This window comes from Manacus candei, unplaced genomic scaffold (genome assembly GCF_025592945.1).
Source record: "Manacus candei isolate 608988 ecotype Guabito, Panama unplaced genomic scaffold, ASM2559294v1 h1tg000153l, whole genome shotgun sequence".
NCBI classification, from domain to species: domain Eukaryota; kingdom Metazoa; phylum Chordata; class Aves; order Passeriformes; family Pipridae; genus Manacus; species Manacus candei.
This window is the reverse complement of record NW_026138201.1, coordinates 189447-207917: the sequence shown is the minus strand read 5'-3', so window position 1 is coordinate 207917 and position 18471 is coordinate 189447. Positions and strand designations below refer to the sequence as shown.

The 18471-nt window shown below is 52.8% G+C and overlaps 1 protein-coding gene across 10 annotated transcripts in view; it reads left to right on the top strand.

The window, feature by feature from the left end:
- Positions 1 to 18471, top strand: part of LOC127463293 (translation initiation factor IF-2-like) — a 107660-nt gene that overhangs the window by 1625 nt on the left and 87564 nt on the right. Inside the window, exons 2-5 of one of the 10 annotated variants that reach the window (XR_007900755.1) lie at positions 1850 to 1951; positions 14828 to 15224; positions 15329 to 15430; positions 15888 to 16283. Coding sequence is in view for 8 of the 10 variants with exons in the window: in XM_051772572.1 (XP_051628532.1) it covers positions 1850 to 1951; positions 2781 to 2969 (291 nt within the window). In the remaining 2 variants the exon portion in view is untranslated. The other 9 variants (XM_051772572.1, XR_007900756.1, XM_051772574.1 and 6 more) reach the window with 9 other exon arrangements.

The following is an 18471-nucleotide window of genomic DNA, read 5'->3' as shown; positions in this document are numbered from 1 at the left end:
GGGGCTGAACTGTCTGCGGTGCCCGGGGTCCGGGCAGGACTTGGCCCCGATGCCTGCATTGCTCTGCAGCGGCCAGGGAGGGGTCCCAAAAGTCATCCCCCGCCTGCTGTGCTGCACAGCAGGGGCTGGCTGGGCCGGTTCCCGGCCGGGGGAGCCCGGGGGAGGCCGTGCTGGGGCTGAGGGGCTGCTGCTCTCTGGGCCTCTCGGGGTTTGCCTTGGAATCCCAAAGCCTGGGCCTGCACGGGGGGGAGGAGGCAAAGGTGACTGTAAATTGGTCTGTTGTGGAGTGTTTTGGGGCCGAGTTAATGCTCTTGGCTTGTTGTGTGTCAGTTCCCAGCCTCGGTCAGGGCTTCCCGGGGAGCGTTGCTGCCGCCGCCGCCGCCGCCGGGAGAGAGAAGTCCTTTGGGAAGCCGGGATAAAAACAGCAACTCTGTGAATTGCTCAGCTTTTCCTAGGGAAGGGCAGGTTTTAGGGAAGAAAGGCCCGTCCTCGCGAAAGGCGCCGCGGGTCTCGCAAGGGGGGGGCGCGGCTGCAGTGCCGTTCCCGGCCGTGTCCGCCAGGAGGCGACCGCGAGGCAGCGCCCGGCGGTCGGGGCGGGCCGGGAAGCGGAGAGCGGGAGTGTTTTGGCACTGCCGGGCTTCTCCGAGCTTAAATCCGGAGCCGGAGCTTTTTGTGGGACTGCACAGCGCAGCTGCCTGTGGGAATGACCCGACTCTTGCTCGGTGTACTCCTAACGACAGTGTCTTTTACTCCGTGTTCCCAGGCTGCCTCTTTCCCTTCGGTCGCCGTGGACACTCTGCCGGACGCCTCTGACAGGACTAACCCCGTGGCTTTTACGTCCAGCGTGCTGTGCTGTGTGCCTGCAGGTAAGAAAAGCTGGGAGTGCAGTCCCTCTGCTTTGATTGCTGTGTCTCTTTGGGAATTGTTTCGGAGGGGAATCCCAGAGCGATTTGGTTTGAAGGGGACCTTCAAAGGCCACCCTGTCTTCCGTGAGCAGGGGCACCTTCCACTCTCATCCCCAGTTGGATGCTGCAAGTCCCATCCAGCCTGGCCTGGAACGCTTGCAGGGATCCAGGGGCAGCCTCGGCTTCCCTGTGCAGTGTGCTCTGATAGCTCACCACTGGCATCGTGAAAAATGTTGTCAGCACGTTTTGTGCAATGATGGGAAGCGGGACCCGGGTGAAAATTGTGTTCTCTGAGGTTCAGAGGGAAATAATTCTCCTTTGAAGTCAAATGGATTGGGTTTTACACGAGTCTCGTCTGCCTTCTGTTTGAATTACTTTCTCTTCTCGGCAGTTATTTTAAATTAAACTTTTATTTTGTGTCTCCCCCCTCAGCATCCTGTACGAGACAAAGCTACCTTTCTTTCCTCGTGGGAACGGACCGGCCGGGCTTTGGCAATCTGGCCCCTCGAAAGACTAAGTGACCTCTTCCAACAGGGAAAGACTGAAGCAAGGGGTGCCAGGAAGAACTGGAGTCTCTGGAGAATAAAAGCTGGAAGCGTGCCCCTGAAAATCCCCAGCCCTGGGTGGTCAGTGGTCTGACTTGCACGGACCGGTGGCCTTGGCCAGGAGCGGTCCTGCCGGCCTGTAATTTGAATTTCCTGCCCAGGCTGTAATTTTAATTTCCCTTGGATGCTTGGCAAAGCCCCTCTGGGTGAGCCCCAGTGCCTGGCAGGAGCAGAGCGGGCTTCCAGGGAGGTATTCACCTGGTCAGCGTCAGGAACCATCCTACCTGAGGCCTCGGTGAGTGCTTTTTGGACGACTGGACGGTGAAGCTGTCTGTGGGAATGACCTGGCTATGGCTCAGTGTAGTCCTAATTAAGGTGTCTTTTACTCCGTGTTCCCAGGCTCCCTCTTTCCCTTCGGTCGCCGTGGGTGTGCCGGACGCCTCTGGCAGGACTGACCCTGTGGCTTTTATGTCCAACGTGCTGTGCTGTGTGTGCCTGCAGGTAAGAAAAGCTGGGAGTGCAGTCCCTCTGCTTTGGTTGCTGTGTCTCTTTGGGAGTGATTTTGGAGGGGAATCCCAGAGCGATTTGGTTTGAAGGGGACCTTCAAAGGCCAGCCTGTCTTCCGTGGGCAGGGACACCTCCCACTGTCCCCGGTTGCTGCGAGTCCCGTCCAGCCTGGCCTGGAACACTTGCAGGGATGGGGCAGGCTCAGCTTCCCTGTGCAGTGTGCTCTAATAGCTCTCCACTGGCATCGTGAAAAATGTTGTCAGCGTGTTTTGTTGGACGACGGTAAGCAGGACCTGGGTGAAAAGGACATTCTCTGAGGTGCTGGGAGAAGGAGGACTCGTGCGGGCACCTCCAGAGACAGCGGGAACGGGAGCGTGCTGCGGAGGAGGGAAATTCCAGGGGGTGGGTGCCGAGAAATTTGTCCTTCCCTCGCCCTGTGCTCTGCACTTAGCAGTGGGTCAAGTGCAGAAGTTTCCTGGGGACCCTGGGAAATGATGCCGGGTCTGCCAAGAAAAGTGGGGCCAAAGGAGCAGGACCTGGGTCTGCCAGCGTGGGAGAAACAAGGGACGGGTCATCCTCTGCCTCCAGGAGGGAGGGCAGCAGGAAAGGCCACGGACTAAAGCACTGAAGTGCCGTTCCCCAGGGAGCCCCTGCCCAGACCTGAACTTGCTTCTGCACTTGCTGTCCCTTTCCCAGTGGAGCCGAAGCGTCGGGTGCGGCTGCCGGGGGGATGGAGCTGCCAAGGACAAGCTGGGAGGGTGTTTGCGAGGGAAGGGGGTAGAAGGAGCTCTTGATGTGCTTTGTTTACTTCTTCATCCCACAGAATTGCCACGAGAGGAAATACTTCAGAGGGGCTTCCCTCCAGATAAGGCCTGAAGATGCCAGGAGGTTTCAGCCGGGAGGAAAGGAGCTGTGGAAGAAAAGCAGCCTAAAAACAGCCAGTGGGGATCATCAGGTTTTCCAGCCAAGAAGAACAAGGAGAGAGATGAGGGAATCGGGTTCCAATTCCTAATGCTTTGGTGGGTGCAGGAATGATTTCTGTGTGTTTTCCAGTCCCTTTGGATTCCTGGGATGATTTTAAAATGATGGCTTTAGCAATCAACTAAATCGCAGATGTTGTTTTTGAGAGGAAATGATGCCAAAGAAATGCAGAGTTTTGGGGATGATTTGGGTCAGTTTTGGGGGTCAGTTTGGGGTCGTTGTTTGGGGTGATTTGGGTCAGCTTTTGGGATGATTGGGGTCAGTTTTGGGTCAGCTTTTGGGATGATTGGGGTCAGGTTTTGGGGTCAGTTTTGGGTCAGCTTTTGGGGTGATTTGGGTCGGTTTTGGGTCAATTTTTGGGGAGCACTGGGTGTTACTGGGGGTTGTTGAGGAGCACTGGGTGTTACTGGGGTGTACTGGGGAGCACTGGGTGTTACTGAGGGTTGTTGGGGAGCACTGGGAGAGAAAATGAAAAATAAAGAGAATAAAAAATAAACGAAGTAAAGAAGGAAATATAAAAAAGAAAATTTAAAAAAAAAGGCAAAAAAACTAAAAAGGAAATAAAATGAAAATGAAATAAAAGAGAGAAAAAAAAAAAAAGAAACCCCTTCTTGGGCCCCCCGTTTCCTCTCCTCCCCCCCCCGAACCGTAAATTGCGGGGTCATCACCCCTAAAATGTGAGAAGGGGACCCCGAAATGTGGGTGAGGGAACCCCAGGGAGCCGGAAAAGTGGAGGGGGAGCCGCAGTAAGAAAGCGAAGCCGGGCGGTCGGGCGGCGGGGTGGGGGGGTGGGGGGGGCGCATGCGCAGTCGTTGGCAAGACGCCGGCGATCACGTGGTAAGTAAGGGCAGGCAGGAGAGGGACCGGCGACGCATGCGCAGTGGCTCTCGTGCCGGTGCAGCACTCCCTGCTCGAGTTAAGGGCCGGTTCCGGCGGCAGGGCGGGACTCGCGGCCTCCCGTCTGTCCCGGGGTGTGCGGGGGGGGAATAACGTGAATTTCTCCTGATTTTAATTCTCTTGGGCTCTTGTCCTGATTTTAATTTTTTGAAGGCTCTTGTCCTGATTTTAATTTTTTGAAGGCTCTAGTCCTGATTTTAATTTTTTGAAGGCTCTTGTCCTGATTTTAATTTTTTTAAGGCTCTTCTCCTAAATTTAATTTTTTTAAGGCTCTTCTCCTGATTTTAATTCTCTTGGTTCAAACCATTTCCTAATAAGTCAGTTTTAATGAAGTGTTAAAAGGAGAACTTAAATAAGGGTAATTTCTGATGGAGAATAATGGGAAGAAGTGGTTTAAGTTCCCTAAACATGTTTTATATCAGTCCATGGTTATTTAATTGAACATTGTTTGGAATTTTTCTTTTTGCATTCGTTCCTGGTGTGCTTTTCTCTATCTAAGGGATGTTTGGAGGTCTTTTTGATTGCTTGAAGGTTTTTAATGTCAGTGCTGGATTGGGGTGGACAGTCATTGTAACATGATTTAGAGTTGGATGCATTTTATTCTGTGTGCCCTCTTTGATGTCTCGTGTTCAGCGAGTGACTGGTCAGAGTTTGGCCCAAGCCTTTGTTTTTCAGGTGAAAAACCCGAAGGGGGAATTGTAGTTGCAGCTTTGCCCTTGAGCTGCAGCTGGAGCCTGGCCAAAGAACAAGGCAAAGCTCCCTGGGGAAGGAAGGGGGAGCCAGAGAAGAAAAGCAGCTGCAGCCAGAAAGGTGGGTTTGGGCGGGAGAAGAGGGGCTGTGACCCAGCAAGGGGCTCTGGAGGGCTCTGGGGTCCCTGTAATGGCTCTGGGGTCTCTATAGGGGCTCTGGGGTCTCTATAGGGGCTCTGGAGGGCTCTGGGGTCCCTATAATGGCTCTGGGGTCTCTGTAGGGACTCTGGGGTTTCTATCGTGGCTCTGGGGTCCCTATAATGGCTCTGGGGTCTCTGTAGGGGCTCTGGGGTCCCTCTCCTGGCTCGGGGTCCCTCTCCTGGCTCGGGGTCCCTCTCCCTGCCGGCACAGGAGCTGCTGCCGCCCCAGCAAGAGGCAGAGGAGTCGCTGCCCAGAAGCAAGAACTCACTGAGAGCTGAACTGGGGCCGTGTGGGCAGGGCCAGAGGGGAGCAAAGGAAGGGATTTGTTGCTAAGAAAAGAAATAAAGTTTGGGTCATTTGTTGGGGAGATTTGTGTCAGTTTCTGATCATTTTTGGGGGCGATTTGGCTGACTTGGGTCATTTTTTGGGGAGATTTGGGTGAGTCTTGGTATCAGTGTTTTGGGGTTTTGGGGTCAGTTTCTGGTCATATCTGGGGCTGATTTTGTATCATTTTGGGTCAGTTTTGGGGGGGGGGGTTTGCATTTTTAGGTCAGGTTTTGGGCCAATTTGGAGTTAGTTTTTGAGGTGATTTGGGCCAGTTTTGGGTCAGTTCTGGATCAATTTTTGGAGTGAATTGGATCAGTTTTTGTGTCTTTTTTGGGGAGATTTGAATCAGTTTCTGGTCATTTTTTGGGGAGATTTGGGTGAGTTCTGGGTCATTTTTGGGGAGATTTGAATCAGTTTCTGGTAGTTTTTTGGGGAGACTTGGGTGAGTTCTGGGTCTCTCCTGATTTTAATTTTTACAGGCTCCCCTCCTGATTTTAATTTTTTCAGGCTCCCCTCCTGATTTTAATTTTTTCAGGCTCCCCTCCTGATTTTAATTTTTTCAGGCTCCCCTCCTGATTTTAATTTTTTCAGGCTCCCCTCCTGATTTTAATTTTTTCAGGATCCCCTCCTGTTTTTAATTTTTTTAAGCTCCTCTCCTGATTTTTATTGTATTAGTCCCCTGTCCTGATTTTAATTTTTTCAGGCTCTTTTCCTGTTTTTAATATTTTTAGGCTCCTCTTCTGATTGTAATTCTTTTAGGCTCGTCTCCTGATTTTTAGATTTTTAGTCTCCTCTCCTGATTTTTATTCTCCCACCCGCCCTTCCCCGGCCCCAGCAGCGCTGTCAGTTGTTGTCACTGAGGAGTCAAACTATGCTTTAAATAATGAGACCCTGGCCTGATGGCCCAGTGTCAAGGCAAAAGGTGGAATGCTCTCTGAGTGTTGAGATGTAACAAGGGCTAATCCTTTTTGCAGTGGGATGGAGCCTGGAAAGTGCACAGAGCTGAGCCCAGGGATTGAAAGGGACCAAGCAAGGGAGGTGAAGAAAGAAGGAAGAAGGGAAGTGAGGCAGCAGGCAAGCAGCACCAAGTTGCTGTGTAAGCAGGTGAGTTGTGTTGAGGTTCCTCAGGCAGGCACTGAGGACTTGGAGGGCTCCAGACAGAGCAGACCTGGGAAGGCCCTCGGTGAAGCTCCTCAGAAACCTGAAGCCCCTGGGCCTTTTGGGGAGCCTGAGCTATTGCAGCCCTGGGGATGGCTTTGGTTTCCTTCTCTCCTCAGAGTAAAACTCTGTGGGGGAGTCTGTGATCTCCCTGATTTTTGTGTCATAACTGAAACTTGGAAGGAAGTTGACCTTGTGTAGTTTCCCAACTGACTTGGCCGGGTTGAACCAGCAGTGCCAGATTGTTGTAGTGTGCAGGGTGTTGTTTGTGTCTGAGCAGTTTGGGGTTGATTTGCCAAGGGAGGCCGTGGAATGTTATGGTGTTTTTGTCCCAATATTTGGAGGCAGTGCCCTGGATGAGTTGATTTCTGCCTCACTCCCTGATATCTGAGTTAGGAGATGTACCAAGAACTGGGAGTTTTTGCAGTGGGATGTTCCCTAGAAAGTGCATGGAGCTGAGCCAAGGAACTTAAAGGGACTAAGCAAGCAAAGTCAAGAAAGAATGAAGAGGGGAACTGAGGCAGCAGCCAAGCAGCATCAGGCTCCTCTACAACCAGGTGAGTTGTCTTGAAGTTGATAAGGTGGTCACTGAGAACTTTGGGGGCTGCAGGCACAGGTGACCACCAGAGACCCCCGATGGAGCCCCTCAGAGACCTTATAAGGGTTTGTGTAGATGGGAACAGGTGTTGGGAGTGTCCTGAATGTGCAACAGGAATGCAGGGAAGGAAAATGAGCCCTCCTGTAATGCTGACCCCTCCCATCAGCTGCAGTGGAGACCCCTCCGTGTGCCCTTTGGGAGCGGATTGCCAGGACCCCCGTGGGGCTGGGATCATGGCAGGGTGTTGTAAGCAAGGAATGCCTGGCTTCTAAAAGTCACCAGCTGAGTCTTAGAGGCTCCTTTGAAGAGCTGAGTTCAGGCAGGCAAATTGCCCCCCAGGAGGGACTCTGTGCCTGCTCTCCCGTGGCTCCAAGGGATCTCTGGCCCTTCACGCCGGCACCGAGATTTTCTCGGGAAGGGCCTCAGATCCCCGGACCAGTCTGGGACACAGGCAAGATCCCCCTGCAGTTTAGGACCAAATTGGCCCCCTGGAGGGACAGTGCTGTTGGTGCCCCCCGGGTTGGGGCACCCCGAGGACTCCAGCGCGCACCGAAAGGATTATTCGGGGAGATCCTCGGGGTGCCCGGCCCTGGGGAGCTCAAAGCAAGGTCCCTGCCATGGATTCAGGCATTGCTGAGAGTATCCCAGGGGTCCCTGTCCCTGCTAGACAGGGAGCTCTCTAATGGGCTGTAATTGGGTTCTAAAAGCGGTGCTCCAAGTGCCAAACAAGTGTGGGATTGGGATTAAGAAATGAGCAGTGAGGGTGCAATTGGCTGTTTTCTCTGGAATGTGACTGTGAGAGCTGCAGGAGTGCCAGGTGTGTGTTCCAGTCCCCAGCATTTGGTTTGCACATGTCCTGCTCAGACACAGGTCCAACTTGCTCAGTCCTTAACCCAATAGAGGGAGAATTAAGGACTGGCACTGTTAAGGTGATTGGTGTGACCGGGGTCAAACTGGGAAAACACTGGGGAATTCCTGAGTCTCTCTATTTGCCAAACTCACCCAAACCTGTGCTAGGAAGAGATGGACTGGAGTCTCTGATCTCCTGGGCAGTTGTCCTGCATGACCTGGGAGCCTCTGGGATTAGACTGGCCTGGGCAGACAGGGAGCAGTTTGTCCTGTGGAGCTGGGCTGGGTTTGTTGAGGATGCCTTGGGAGGCAGGGCTGGGGAGGCTCCTCTGTTGGCTGTAGTGGTGGAAGGTTGTAGCAGCAGGGCTGGAGCCTTCGCCCTCCTGCTCCCCCCGTGAGCCCCGACGGGCCCGTGCCCTTGGCAATGGAGGGCCCCCCATTGCTGAGTCAGCGGTTCCGGGGGCCAGGAGGGATGGGATCAGGATGCCGAGCTCCGCCCAGGGCCAGGGCTGCCAGTGTTCAACCATGGAGGGAACTGAAAGCACAGGGAGATGGAGGCCAAGCTGCAGCACAGGGATGGGTGAGAAAAGACCCTGGTCCTCAGGTGGAGCTTTGAATTCCCTGGAAAAATGGATCCTGTCAGATGGATCAGGCCCTTGTGGGTGCTGGAGCAGAGGCCTCTGTCATTTATGGTCACCCTGAAAGGTTGCAAGGACAGCAAGTTCTGACTGCAGGATGAGGTGGCAAACAAAGTGAAGTGGTCCAGAGAAAAGCTGAGGCTAAAATTGGCCCTGTGCCAGAGCAGCCTCGTGCAGTGCTTGTTGCTGTCCCTGAGTGTCCCATTGCAGTGGATATTTCCAAGGGTGCCTTGTGCTGGGGAGCACTGGGGCAGTTCCCTTTCCCTGGGCAGGGCAGGCAGGGCACGTTTCCCCCCTCGAGGGTGGCTCCACAGTCCCCCCCGTGCCCTGGGAGCGTGGCAGAACACCTGGACCCACTGTCCTTGTCAGAGAGGGCACAAGGGATGGTTGGATGGGGGAGGGAATGGCTCAGGGAGTACAAGCACCATTACAATGAGTAGGGCAACACCTGGAAAGGAAGAAGGGGAGTTAATCCAGACAAAATCCAAGCACCTGCCCAACCTGTGATATTTTTAGGAACTCAGTGGTGCTGTGGTCCCCAGGAAGTATTGCCCAGGACTAGGCAGGAGACTTCAGGCTCTGTCACCCCCAGAGCAAGTGTCCAGGGGCAGGCAGTGGGGAGGCAGCTCTGCTGTTGAGGATGGGGTTATTTTCTCTGCTTTATTTTGTCTCCAGAGATGTTCTTCCCGTTAATCCAAACTGACTCCATCTCCTAACTCTCTGAAGAGGTTTTCTGCTTTTTGTGGGAGGGTAAGGTTTGGGTTCTAACTATAGAAGAGCCAACAAAATAAAGGCTTCGTGGCAAACAAATGGTGTCTCCCAAACTCTTTGTACTTCAAATAGATGCCTTTATTCTTAGTTTTTTCTTATTGGTATTCTCAAGGTACTTGATACCCTGTCTACAGTTATTTATTTTGGCTTCTCTTTTTTATTTGTTACAGAGTTGATGTGACTGACTTCTTTTTGAAATGCAGCAGTGCTCTCAAGGATATTTCCCCCCCACTCCTGGGCTTGTGCAGGGCTGTTGAGTCCGTGTGTGCCACTGTTCTTGTCCCAGGGGGACCGAGTGACATTTGGAACCAAACCTGGGGACTTGAACTCTAGGAATGTTTCTGTGTCTTTGAATTTTAAATTGCACATGAAGCAGAAATATGTTTGTGTTTTCCAGGTTATATTGTCATGAAAATAGAAATGCATCATTGGATCTTACTCCTCTGAGGGCAAACCACCAGACTGATCATTTCTTAGTCCATCAGACCCAGTGCCAGGAACTCAGAGGGGTGTTTGTGTGCAAATGTGCTGAGTGGTGGTGGCCCCCGTGAGACTGTGACCAGCTGGAAATGTGTGTGTGTGTGTGTGCAGAGCTGGGCTGGATCCCTTGGGATTTGGCTCCCAGATCCCCCCCAGCCTTCAGGAAAACCAGAGGCCACCGAACCCTGAGGGAAGGGAGTCCCATTTGCAGAAGGGTTTGTAGATTGGGGAAAAGCTCTCCAGAACAAAGCCTGTGTTCCAAACCCCTTCAGGCCAAAGTCAAGGAGCACAAACCCTGGAGTCATCAAGTTATGAAGTTTGGTTCAAACCATTTCCTAATAAGTCAGTTTTAATGAAGTGTTAAAAGGAGAACTTAAATAAGGGTAATTTCTGATGGAGAATAATGGGAAGAAGTGGTTTAAGTTAACTAAACATGTTTTATATCAGTCCATGGTTATTTAATTGAGCATTGTTTGGAATTTTTCTTTTTGCATTCGTTCCTGGTGTGCTTTTCTCTATCTAAGGGATGTTTGGAGGCCTTTTTGATTGCTTGAAGGTTTTTAATGTCAGTGCTGGATTGGGGTGGACAGTCATTGTAACATGATTTAGAGTTGGATGCATTTTATTCTGTGTGCCCTGTTTGATGTCTCGTGTTCAGCGAGTGACTGGTCAGAGTTTGGCCCAAGCCTTTGTTTTTCAGGTGAAAAACCCGAAGGGGGAATTGTAGTTGCAGCTTTGCCCTTGAGCTGCAGCTGGAGCCTGGCCAAAGAACAAGGCAAAGCTCCCTGGGGAAGGAAGGGGGAGCCAGAGAAGAAAAGCAGCTGCAGCCAGAAAGGTGGGTTTGGACGGGAGAAGAGGGGCTGTGACCCAGCAAGGGGCTCTGGAGGGCTCTGGGGTCCCTGTAATGGCTCTGGGGTCTCTATAGGGGCTCTGGAGGGCTCTGGGGTCCCTATAATGGCTCTGGGGTCTCTGTAGGGACTCTGGGGTTTCTATCGTGGCTCTGGGGTCCCTGTAATGGCTCTGGGGTCCCTGTAATGGCTCTGGGGTCCCTCTCCTGGTTCTGGGGTCCCTCTCCTGGTTCTGGGGTCCCTCTCCTGGCTCGGGGTCCCTCTCCTGGCTCGGGGTCCCTCTCCTGGCTCGGGGTCCCTCTCCTGGCTCGGGGTCCCTCTCCCTGCCGGCACAGGAGCTGCTGCCGCCCCAGCAAGAGGCAGAGGAGTCGCTGCCCAGAAGCAAGAACTCACTGAGAGCTGAACTGGGGCCGTGTGGGCAGGGCCAGAGGGGAGCAAAGGAAGGGATTTGTTGCTAAGAAAAGAAATAAAGTTTGGGTCATTTGTTGGGGAGATTTGTGTCAGTTTCTGATCATTTTTGGGGGTTATTTTTAGTGAGTTTCTGGTCATTTTTGGGGGAGATTTGGGTCAGTTTCTGGTCATTTTTCGGGATGATTTGGGTGAGTTTTGGGTTTATTTTTGTGGTAATTTTGGGTCAGTTTCTGGTCATTTTTTGGGGTGATTGGGCTGACTTTTGGGTCATTTTTTTGGGGAGATTTGGGTGAGTCTTGGTATCAGTGTTTTGGGATTTTGGGGTCAGTTTCTGGTCATATTTGGGGCTGATTTTGTATCATTTTGGGTCAGTTTTGGGGGGGGGGGGTTTGCATTTTTAGGTCAGGTTTTGGGCCAATTTGGAGTTAGTTTTTGAGGTGATTTGGGCCAGTTTTGTGTCAGTTCTGGATCAATTTTTGGAGTGAATTGGATCAGTTTTTGTGTCACTTTTTGGGGAGATTTGGGTGAGTTCTGGGTCATTTTTGGGGAGATTTGAATCAGTTTCTGGTAGTTTTTTGGGGAGACTTGGGTGAGTTCTGGGTCTCTCCTGATTGTAATTCCTTCAGGCTCCTCTCCTGATTTTAATTTTTTTAGGCTCTTCTCCTCATTTTAATTTTTTAGACTCCTCTCCTGATTTTAATTTTTTTAGTCCCCTATCCTGATTTTAATTTTTTTAGTCCCCTCTCCTGATTGTTATTGTATTAGTCCCCTGTCCTGATTTTAATTTTTTCAGGCTCCTCTTCTGATTTTAATTTTTTTAGGCTCCTCTCCTGATTTTTATTGTATTAGTCCCGTGTCCTGATTTTAATTTTTTCAGGCTCCTCTCCTGTTTTTAATTTTTTTAGGCTCTTCTCCTGATTGTAATTTTTTTAGGCTCTTCTCTTGATTTTAATTCTCTTAGGTTCTTCTCCTGATTTTAATTCTCTTGGGCTCTCCTCCTGATTTTTATATTTTTAGACTCTTCTCCTGATTTTCATTTTTTTTAGGCTCTTCCCCTGATTTTCATTTTTTTTTTAGGCTCTTCTCCTGATTTTAATTCTCTTAGGAGAAGAGCCTAGAGAATTAAAACCAGGAGAAGAGCCTAATTACACAAGTAAATTTTCAAACCACCAGCAATCACAAGCCAATTATCCGATTTCCCAAAAGAACTACACGAACAAATACGGTTATAAAACAACAAAAAAAATGCCATAAGTAAAAAATCGCATAGCAACAGTGCCCCCTGGTGACAGAGAAAAGGAATTGCACATAAATTTGAGATGAAATACTGCCACCTGCTGACGGAAAACAGGAACTGCATTGAAAAAATTTTGAACAGCGCATGCGCAGTCGTTGGCAAAACGCCGGCGATCACGTGGTAAGTAAGGGCAGGCAGGAGAGGGACCGGCGACGCATGCGCAGTGGCTCTCGTGCCGGTGCAGCGCTCCCTGCTCGAGTTAAGGGCCGGTTCCGGCGGCAGGGCGGGACTCGCGGTCTCCCGTCTGTCCCGGGGTGTGCGGGAGGGGAATAACGTGAAGATTTCTTGGGGTGAAAGCGCAGAAATTAGCGAGGAGGGACGCTAATTTGGGTAAACTCGGTCACCGGAAGTAGTGAGCGACCGGAAGTCCTCCAAGGCCCCGGCCCGGAAGTCCGCCAAACCCATAGCAAAGATGGCGCCACCAGGACCGGAACGACCACACTAAAGATGGCGGCCCCTGCCCGGAAGTTTGCCAAGCCCACAGTAAAGATGGCGCCGCCAGGACCGGAACGACCACACTAAAGATGGCGGCGAGAGGCTTCCGCCGCGACCCGGACCCCCACCCCGCGCCCGCAGCGCCGTCTCGCCGCGCTGCTTCCCGCTGCGGGGACAGGGCGGGCGCGGGCGGCAGGTTCGTGGGCGGCGGCAGGCACCGGCGCCGGCAGCCCCCGTCTCGGGGCCGCGGCGCGCGAGGACCGCATGGCGCGCACGTCGCGCCGCCCTCTCGCCCCGCTCTCTCGCCCCGCTCCGCTCCCGCCCCTGCCCCCGCTTCTGCCCCCGCTTCTGCCCCGCTCGCTCCCGCCGTGCCCTGGAGATGCTATCGGGGCTGCGCCGCCGCCTTCCCCCCCCGGAAGCGACCCACGGCGGCAGATTCGACGGAGATCGACCCCGGGGTAAGCTGGGCGCGTCCAAAGGCGCCGCGGGTCTCGCCAAGGAGGGGAGGGGGGGGGGGAGGCGCGCGGCTGCAGTGCCGCTCCCGGCCGTGTCCGCCAGGCGGCGACTGTGAGGCAGGGCCCGGCGCTCGGCGGCGCTCTTGCAAGCGACGCCCCTGGCAAAGCGGCGCTGCTTGGGCACTGCCGGCCTTCCCCCGGAGTGCCCGGGCTGGCCCAGCACCTGGCCGAACCTCTTAGGGAAGAGGCAAGGAACAACTGCGCTTCTTCTGCCCTTTCTTTAGCCCGGGACTGGAACACAGACAAAATCAAGGGGCTCTTGGACCTGTGCAGGCTCCGAGCAGTTTTCAGCCTTCCTTAGCAGAGCATTCTCACCCTCCGAAAAGCTGAAAGGCTTTAACAGCTGGAGACGCGCCTGCAGCTGTGCAGATTAATGTAGTTTCTTTTAGGAAATGAAGGGGAAGTTTTCCTGTTGGGAGCCTAAATACCGAGTCTACTCTGCTTTTTCAATCAGGTGACGAAGCTTATGGAAGAAAAGAACAAAGGCCTCGAGGTGAGTACATTCTACCGACTTCTGCTTTTCTGGCATCGGTTTGGGAAAATCACGTGAAATTCTAAAAAGCTTCTCTCCGTGTTTTCTAGTTGTTTTTTCAGCCTTGCTCTAAGTTTCATGTAGAAAAGGGCATAGAATTATTAGAACAGACAAACTAGACTTCCTCGGGAGAGATGGAAGAAAAGTCTGCTGATTCCAGTTCTGCTTTTCTTGTCTTCCCTTCGACTGTCGTTTTCTCTCCCCTGCTGTTCAAATAGGCTGCAGTTAATTGCTCTGCTGAAGAGTTTGCTGTCCTAAGTGTCTGTCAAATTGATGCCTTCAACTCAAGACAGCACCTGCTCCTTAGTTACAAAAAGTTCCTCACAGGAAATTTTCAGGCGTGCCCATAAATCTCCTCGCTGTTTGTTTGGGAGAACAGGCTTTTCTCGTCTGTAACAGAACAGTCGTGTCATCTGCTCTGGAATGCTGGTGGCAATCTAGTCAGAAGAGGACCCCGTGCTTCACTAATTTTCCCTTTTTGTTGTTGGGGGTGACTTCTTCCCAGGCATGTTATTCTTGACCCCCCGGGGCAAACGGAGGTGTCAGCGTCAGGAGCCATCCTAACTGAGGCCCTGGGAGGTCAGTGCTTTTTGTGTGACTGGACGGTGAAGCTGTCTGTGGGAATGACCTGGCTATGGCTCAGTGTAGTCCTAATTAAGGTGTCTTTTACTCCGTGTTCCCAGGCTGCCTCTTTCCCTTCGGTCGCCGTGGGTGTGCCGGACGCCTCTGGCAGGACTAACCCTGTGGCTTTTATGTCCAGCGTGCTGTGCTGTGTGTGCCTGCAGGTAAGAAAAGCTGGGAGTGCAGTCCCTCTGCTTTGGTTGCTGTGTCTCTTTGGGAGTGATTTTGGAGGGGAATGCCAGAGCGATTTGGTTTGAAGGGGACCTTCAAAGGCCAGCCTGTCTTCCGTGGGCAGGGACACCTTCCACTGTCCCCGGTTGCTGCGAGTCCCGTCCAGCCTGGCCTGGAACACTTGCAGGGATGGGGCAGGCTCAGCTTCCCTGTGCAGTGTGCTCTGATATCTCTCCACTGGCATCCTGAAAAATTTTGTCAGCACGTTTTGTGTGACAATGGTAAGCGGGACCTGGGTGAAAATTGGGGTTCTCTGAGGTGCAGAGGGAAAGAATTCTCCTTTGAAGTCCAATGTAATTCAGTTTTGCACGAGTCTTGTCTGACTTATGTTTGAATTGCTTTCTATTCTAGGCAGTTCTTTTAAATTAAACTTTTGTGTCTCCCCCCCCAGTATCTTGTACAAGACAAAGCTACCTTTCCTCGTGGGAACGGACTGGCCGGGCTTTGGCAATCTGGCCCCTCGAAAGACTAAGTGACCTCTTCCAACAGGGGAAGACTTTCTGGCAAGCGGTGCCAGGAAGAACTGGAGTTTCTGGAGAATAAAAGCTGGAAGCGTGCCCCTGAAAATCCCCAGCCCTGGGTGGTCAGTGGTCTGACTTGCACGGACCGGTGGCCTTGGCCAGGAGCGGTCCTGCGGGAAGCGCCTTTGCCCAGGCTGTAATTTTAATTTCCCTTGGATGCTTGGCAAAGCCCCTCTGGGTGAGCCCCAGTGCCTGGCAGGAGCAGAGCGGGCTTCCAGGGAGGTATTCACCTGGTCAGCGTCAGGAACCATCCTACCTGAGGCCTCGGTGAGTGCTTTTTGGACGACTGGACGGTGAAGCTGTCTGTGGGAATGACCTGGCTATGGCTCAGTGTAGTCCTAATTAAGGTGTCTTTTACTCCGTGTTCCCAGGCTGCCTCTTTCCCTTCGGTCGCCGTGGGTGTGCCGGACGCCTCTGGCAGGACTAACCCTGTGGCTTTTATGTCCAGCGTGCTGTGCTGTGTGTGCCTGCAGGTAAGAAAAGCTGGGAGTGCAGTCCCTCTGCTTTGGTTGCTGTGTCTCTTTGGGAGTGATTTTGGAGGGGAATGCCAGAGCGATTTGGTTTGAAGGGGACCTTCAAAGGCCAGCCTGTCTTCCGTGGGCAGGGACACCTTCCACTGTCCCCGGTTGCTGCGAGTCCCGTCCAGCCTGGCCTGGAACACTTGCAGGGATGGGGCAGGCTCAGCTTCCCTGTGCAGTGTGCTCTGATATCTCTCCACTGGCATCCTGAAAAATTTTGTCAGCACGTTTTGTGTGACAATGGTAAGCGGGACCTGGGTGAAAATTGGGGTTCTCTGAGGTGCAGAGGGAAAGAATTCTCCTTTGAAGTCCAATGTAATTCAGTTTTGCACGAGTCTTGTCTGACTTATGTTTGAATTGCTTTCTATTCTAGGCAGTTCTTTTAAATTAAACTTTTGTGTCTCCCCCCCAGTATCTTGTACAAGACAAAGCTACCTTTCCTCGTGGGAACGGACTGGCCGGGCTTTGGCAATCTGGCCCCTCGAAAGACTAAGTGACCTCTTCCAACAGGGGAAGACTTTCTGGCAAGCGGTGCCAGGAAGAACTGGAGTTTCTGGAGAATAAAAGCTGGAAGCGTGCCCCTGAAAATCCCCAGCCCTGGGTGGTCAGTGGTCTGACTTGCACGGACCGGTGGCCTTGGCCAGGAGCGGTCCTGGGGAAGCGCCTTTGCCCAGGCTGTAATTTTAATTTCCCTTGGATGCTTGGCAAAGCCCCTCTGGGTGAGCCCCAGTGCCTGGCAGGAGCAGAGCGGGCTTCCAGGGAGGTATTCACCTGGTCAGCGTCAGGAACCATCCTACCTGAGGCCTCGGTGAGTGCTTTTTGGACGACTGGACGGTGAAGCTGTCTGTGGGAATGACCTGGCTATGGCTCAGTGTAGTCCTAATTAAGGTGTCTTTTACTCCGTGTTCCCAGGCTGCCTCTTTCCCTTCGGTCGCCGTGGGTGTGCCGGACGCCTCTGGCAGGACTAACCCTGTGGCTTTTATGTCCAGCGTGCTGTGCTGTGTGTGCCTGCAGGTAAGAAAAGCTGGGAGTGCAGTCCCTCTGCTTTGGTTGCTGTGTCTCTTTGGGAGTGATTTTGGAGGGGAATGCCAGAGCGATTTGGTTTGAAGGGGACCTTCAAAGGCCAGCCTGTCTTCCGTGGGCAGGGACACCTTCCACTGTCCCCGGTTGCTGCGAGTCCCGTCCAGCCTGGCCTGGAACACTTGCAGGGATGGGGCAGGCTCAGCTTCCCTGTGCAGTGTGCTCTGATAGCTCTCCACTGGCATCGTGAAAAATGTTGTCAGCGTGTTTTGTTGGACGACGGTAAGCAGGACCTGGGTGAAAAGGACATTCTCTGAGGTGCTGGGAGAAGGAGGACTCGTGCGGGCACCTCCAGAGACAGCGGGAACGGGAGCGTGCTGCGGAGGAGGGAAATTCCAGGGGGTGGGTGCCGAGAAATTTGTCCTTCCCTCGCCCTGTGCTCTGCACTTAGCAGTGGGTCAAGTGCAGAAGTTTCCTGGGGACCCTGGGAAATGATGCCGGGTCTGCCAAGAAAAGTGGGGCCAAAGGAGCAGGACCTGGGTCTGCCAGCGTGGGAGAAACAAGGGACGGGTCATCCTCTGCCTCCAGGAGGGAGGGCAGCAGGAAAGGCCACGGACTAAAGCACTGAAGTGCCGTTCCCCAGGGAGCCCCTGCCCAGACCTGAACTTGCTTCTGCACTTGCTGTCCCTTTCCCAGCGGAGCCGAAGCGTCGGGTGCCGCTGCCGGGGGGATGGAGCTGCCAAGGACAAGCTGGGAGGGTGTTTGCGAGGGAAGGGGGTAGAAGGAGCTCTTGATGTGCTTTGTTTACTTCTTCATCCCACAGAATTGCCACGAGAGGAAATACTTCAGAGGGGCTTCCCTCCAGATAAGGCCTGAAGATGCCAGGAGGTTTCAGCCGGGAGGAAAGGAGCTGTGGAAGAAAAGCAGCCTAAAAACAGCCAGTGGGGATCATCAGGTTTTCCAGCCAAGAAGAACAAGGAGAGAGATGAGGGAATCGGGTTCCAATTCCTAATGCTTTGGTGAGTGCAGGAATGATTTCTGTGTGTTTTCCAGTCCCTTTGGATTCCTGAGATGATTTTAAAATGATGGCTTTAGCAATCAACTAAATCGCAGATGTTGTTTTTGAGAGGAAATGATGCCAAAGAAATGCAGAGTTTTGGGTCAGTTTTGGGGATGATTTGGGTCAGTTTTTGGGGTCAGTTTGGGGTCATTGTTTGGGGTGATTTGGGTCAGCTTTTGGGATGATTGGGGTCAGTTTTGGGTCAGCTTTTGGGATGATTGGGGTCAGTTTTGGGTCAGCTTTTGGGATGATTGGGGTCAGGTTTTGGGGTCAGTTTTGGGTCAGCTTTTGGGGTGATTTGGGTCGGTTTTGGGTCAATTTTTGGGGAGCACTGGGTGTTACTGGGTGTTGTTGAGGAGCACTGGGTGTTACTGGGGTGTACTGGGGAGCACTGGGTGTTACTGAGGGTTGTTGGGGAGCACTGGGTGTTACTGGGGAGCACTGGGAGAGAAAATGAAAAATAAAGAGAATAAAAAATAAACGAAGTAAAGAAGGAAATATAAAAAAGAAAATTTAAAAAAAAAGGCAAAAAAACTAAAAAGGAAATAAAATGAAAATGAAATAAAAGAGAGAAAAAAAAAAAAGAAACCCCTTCTTGGGCCCCCCGTTTCCTCTCCTCCCCCCCCCCGAACCGTAAATTGCGGGGTCATCACCCCTAAAATGTGAGAAGGGGACCCCGAAATGTGGGTGAGGGAACCCCAGGGAGCCGGAAAAGTGGAGGGGGAGCCGCAGTAAGAAAGCGAAGCCGGGCGGTCGGGCGGCGGGGTGGGGGGGTGGGGTGGGGGGGGCGCATGCGCAGTCGTTGGCAAGACGCCGGCGATCACGTGGTAAGTAAGGGCAGGCAGGAGAGGGACCGGCGACGCATGCGCAGTGGCTCTCGTGCCGGTGCAGCACTCCCTGCTCGAGTTAAGGGCCG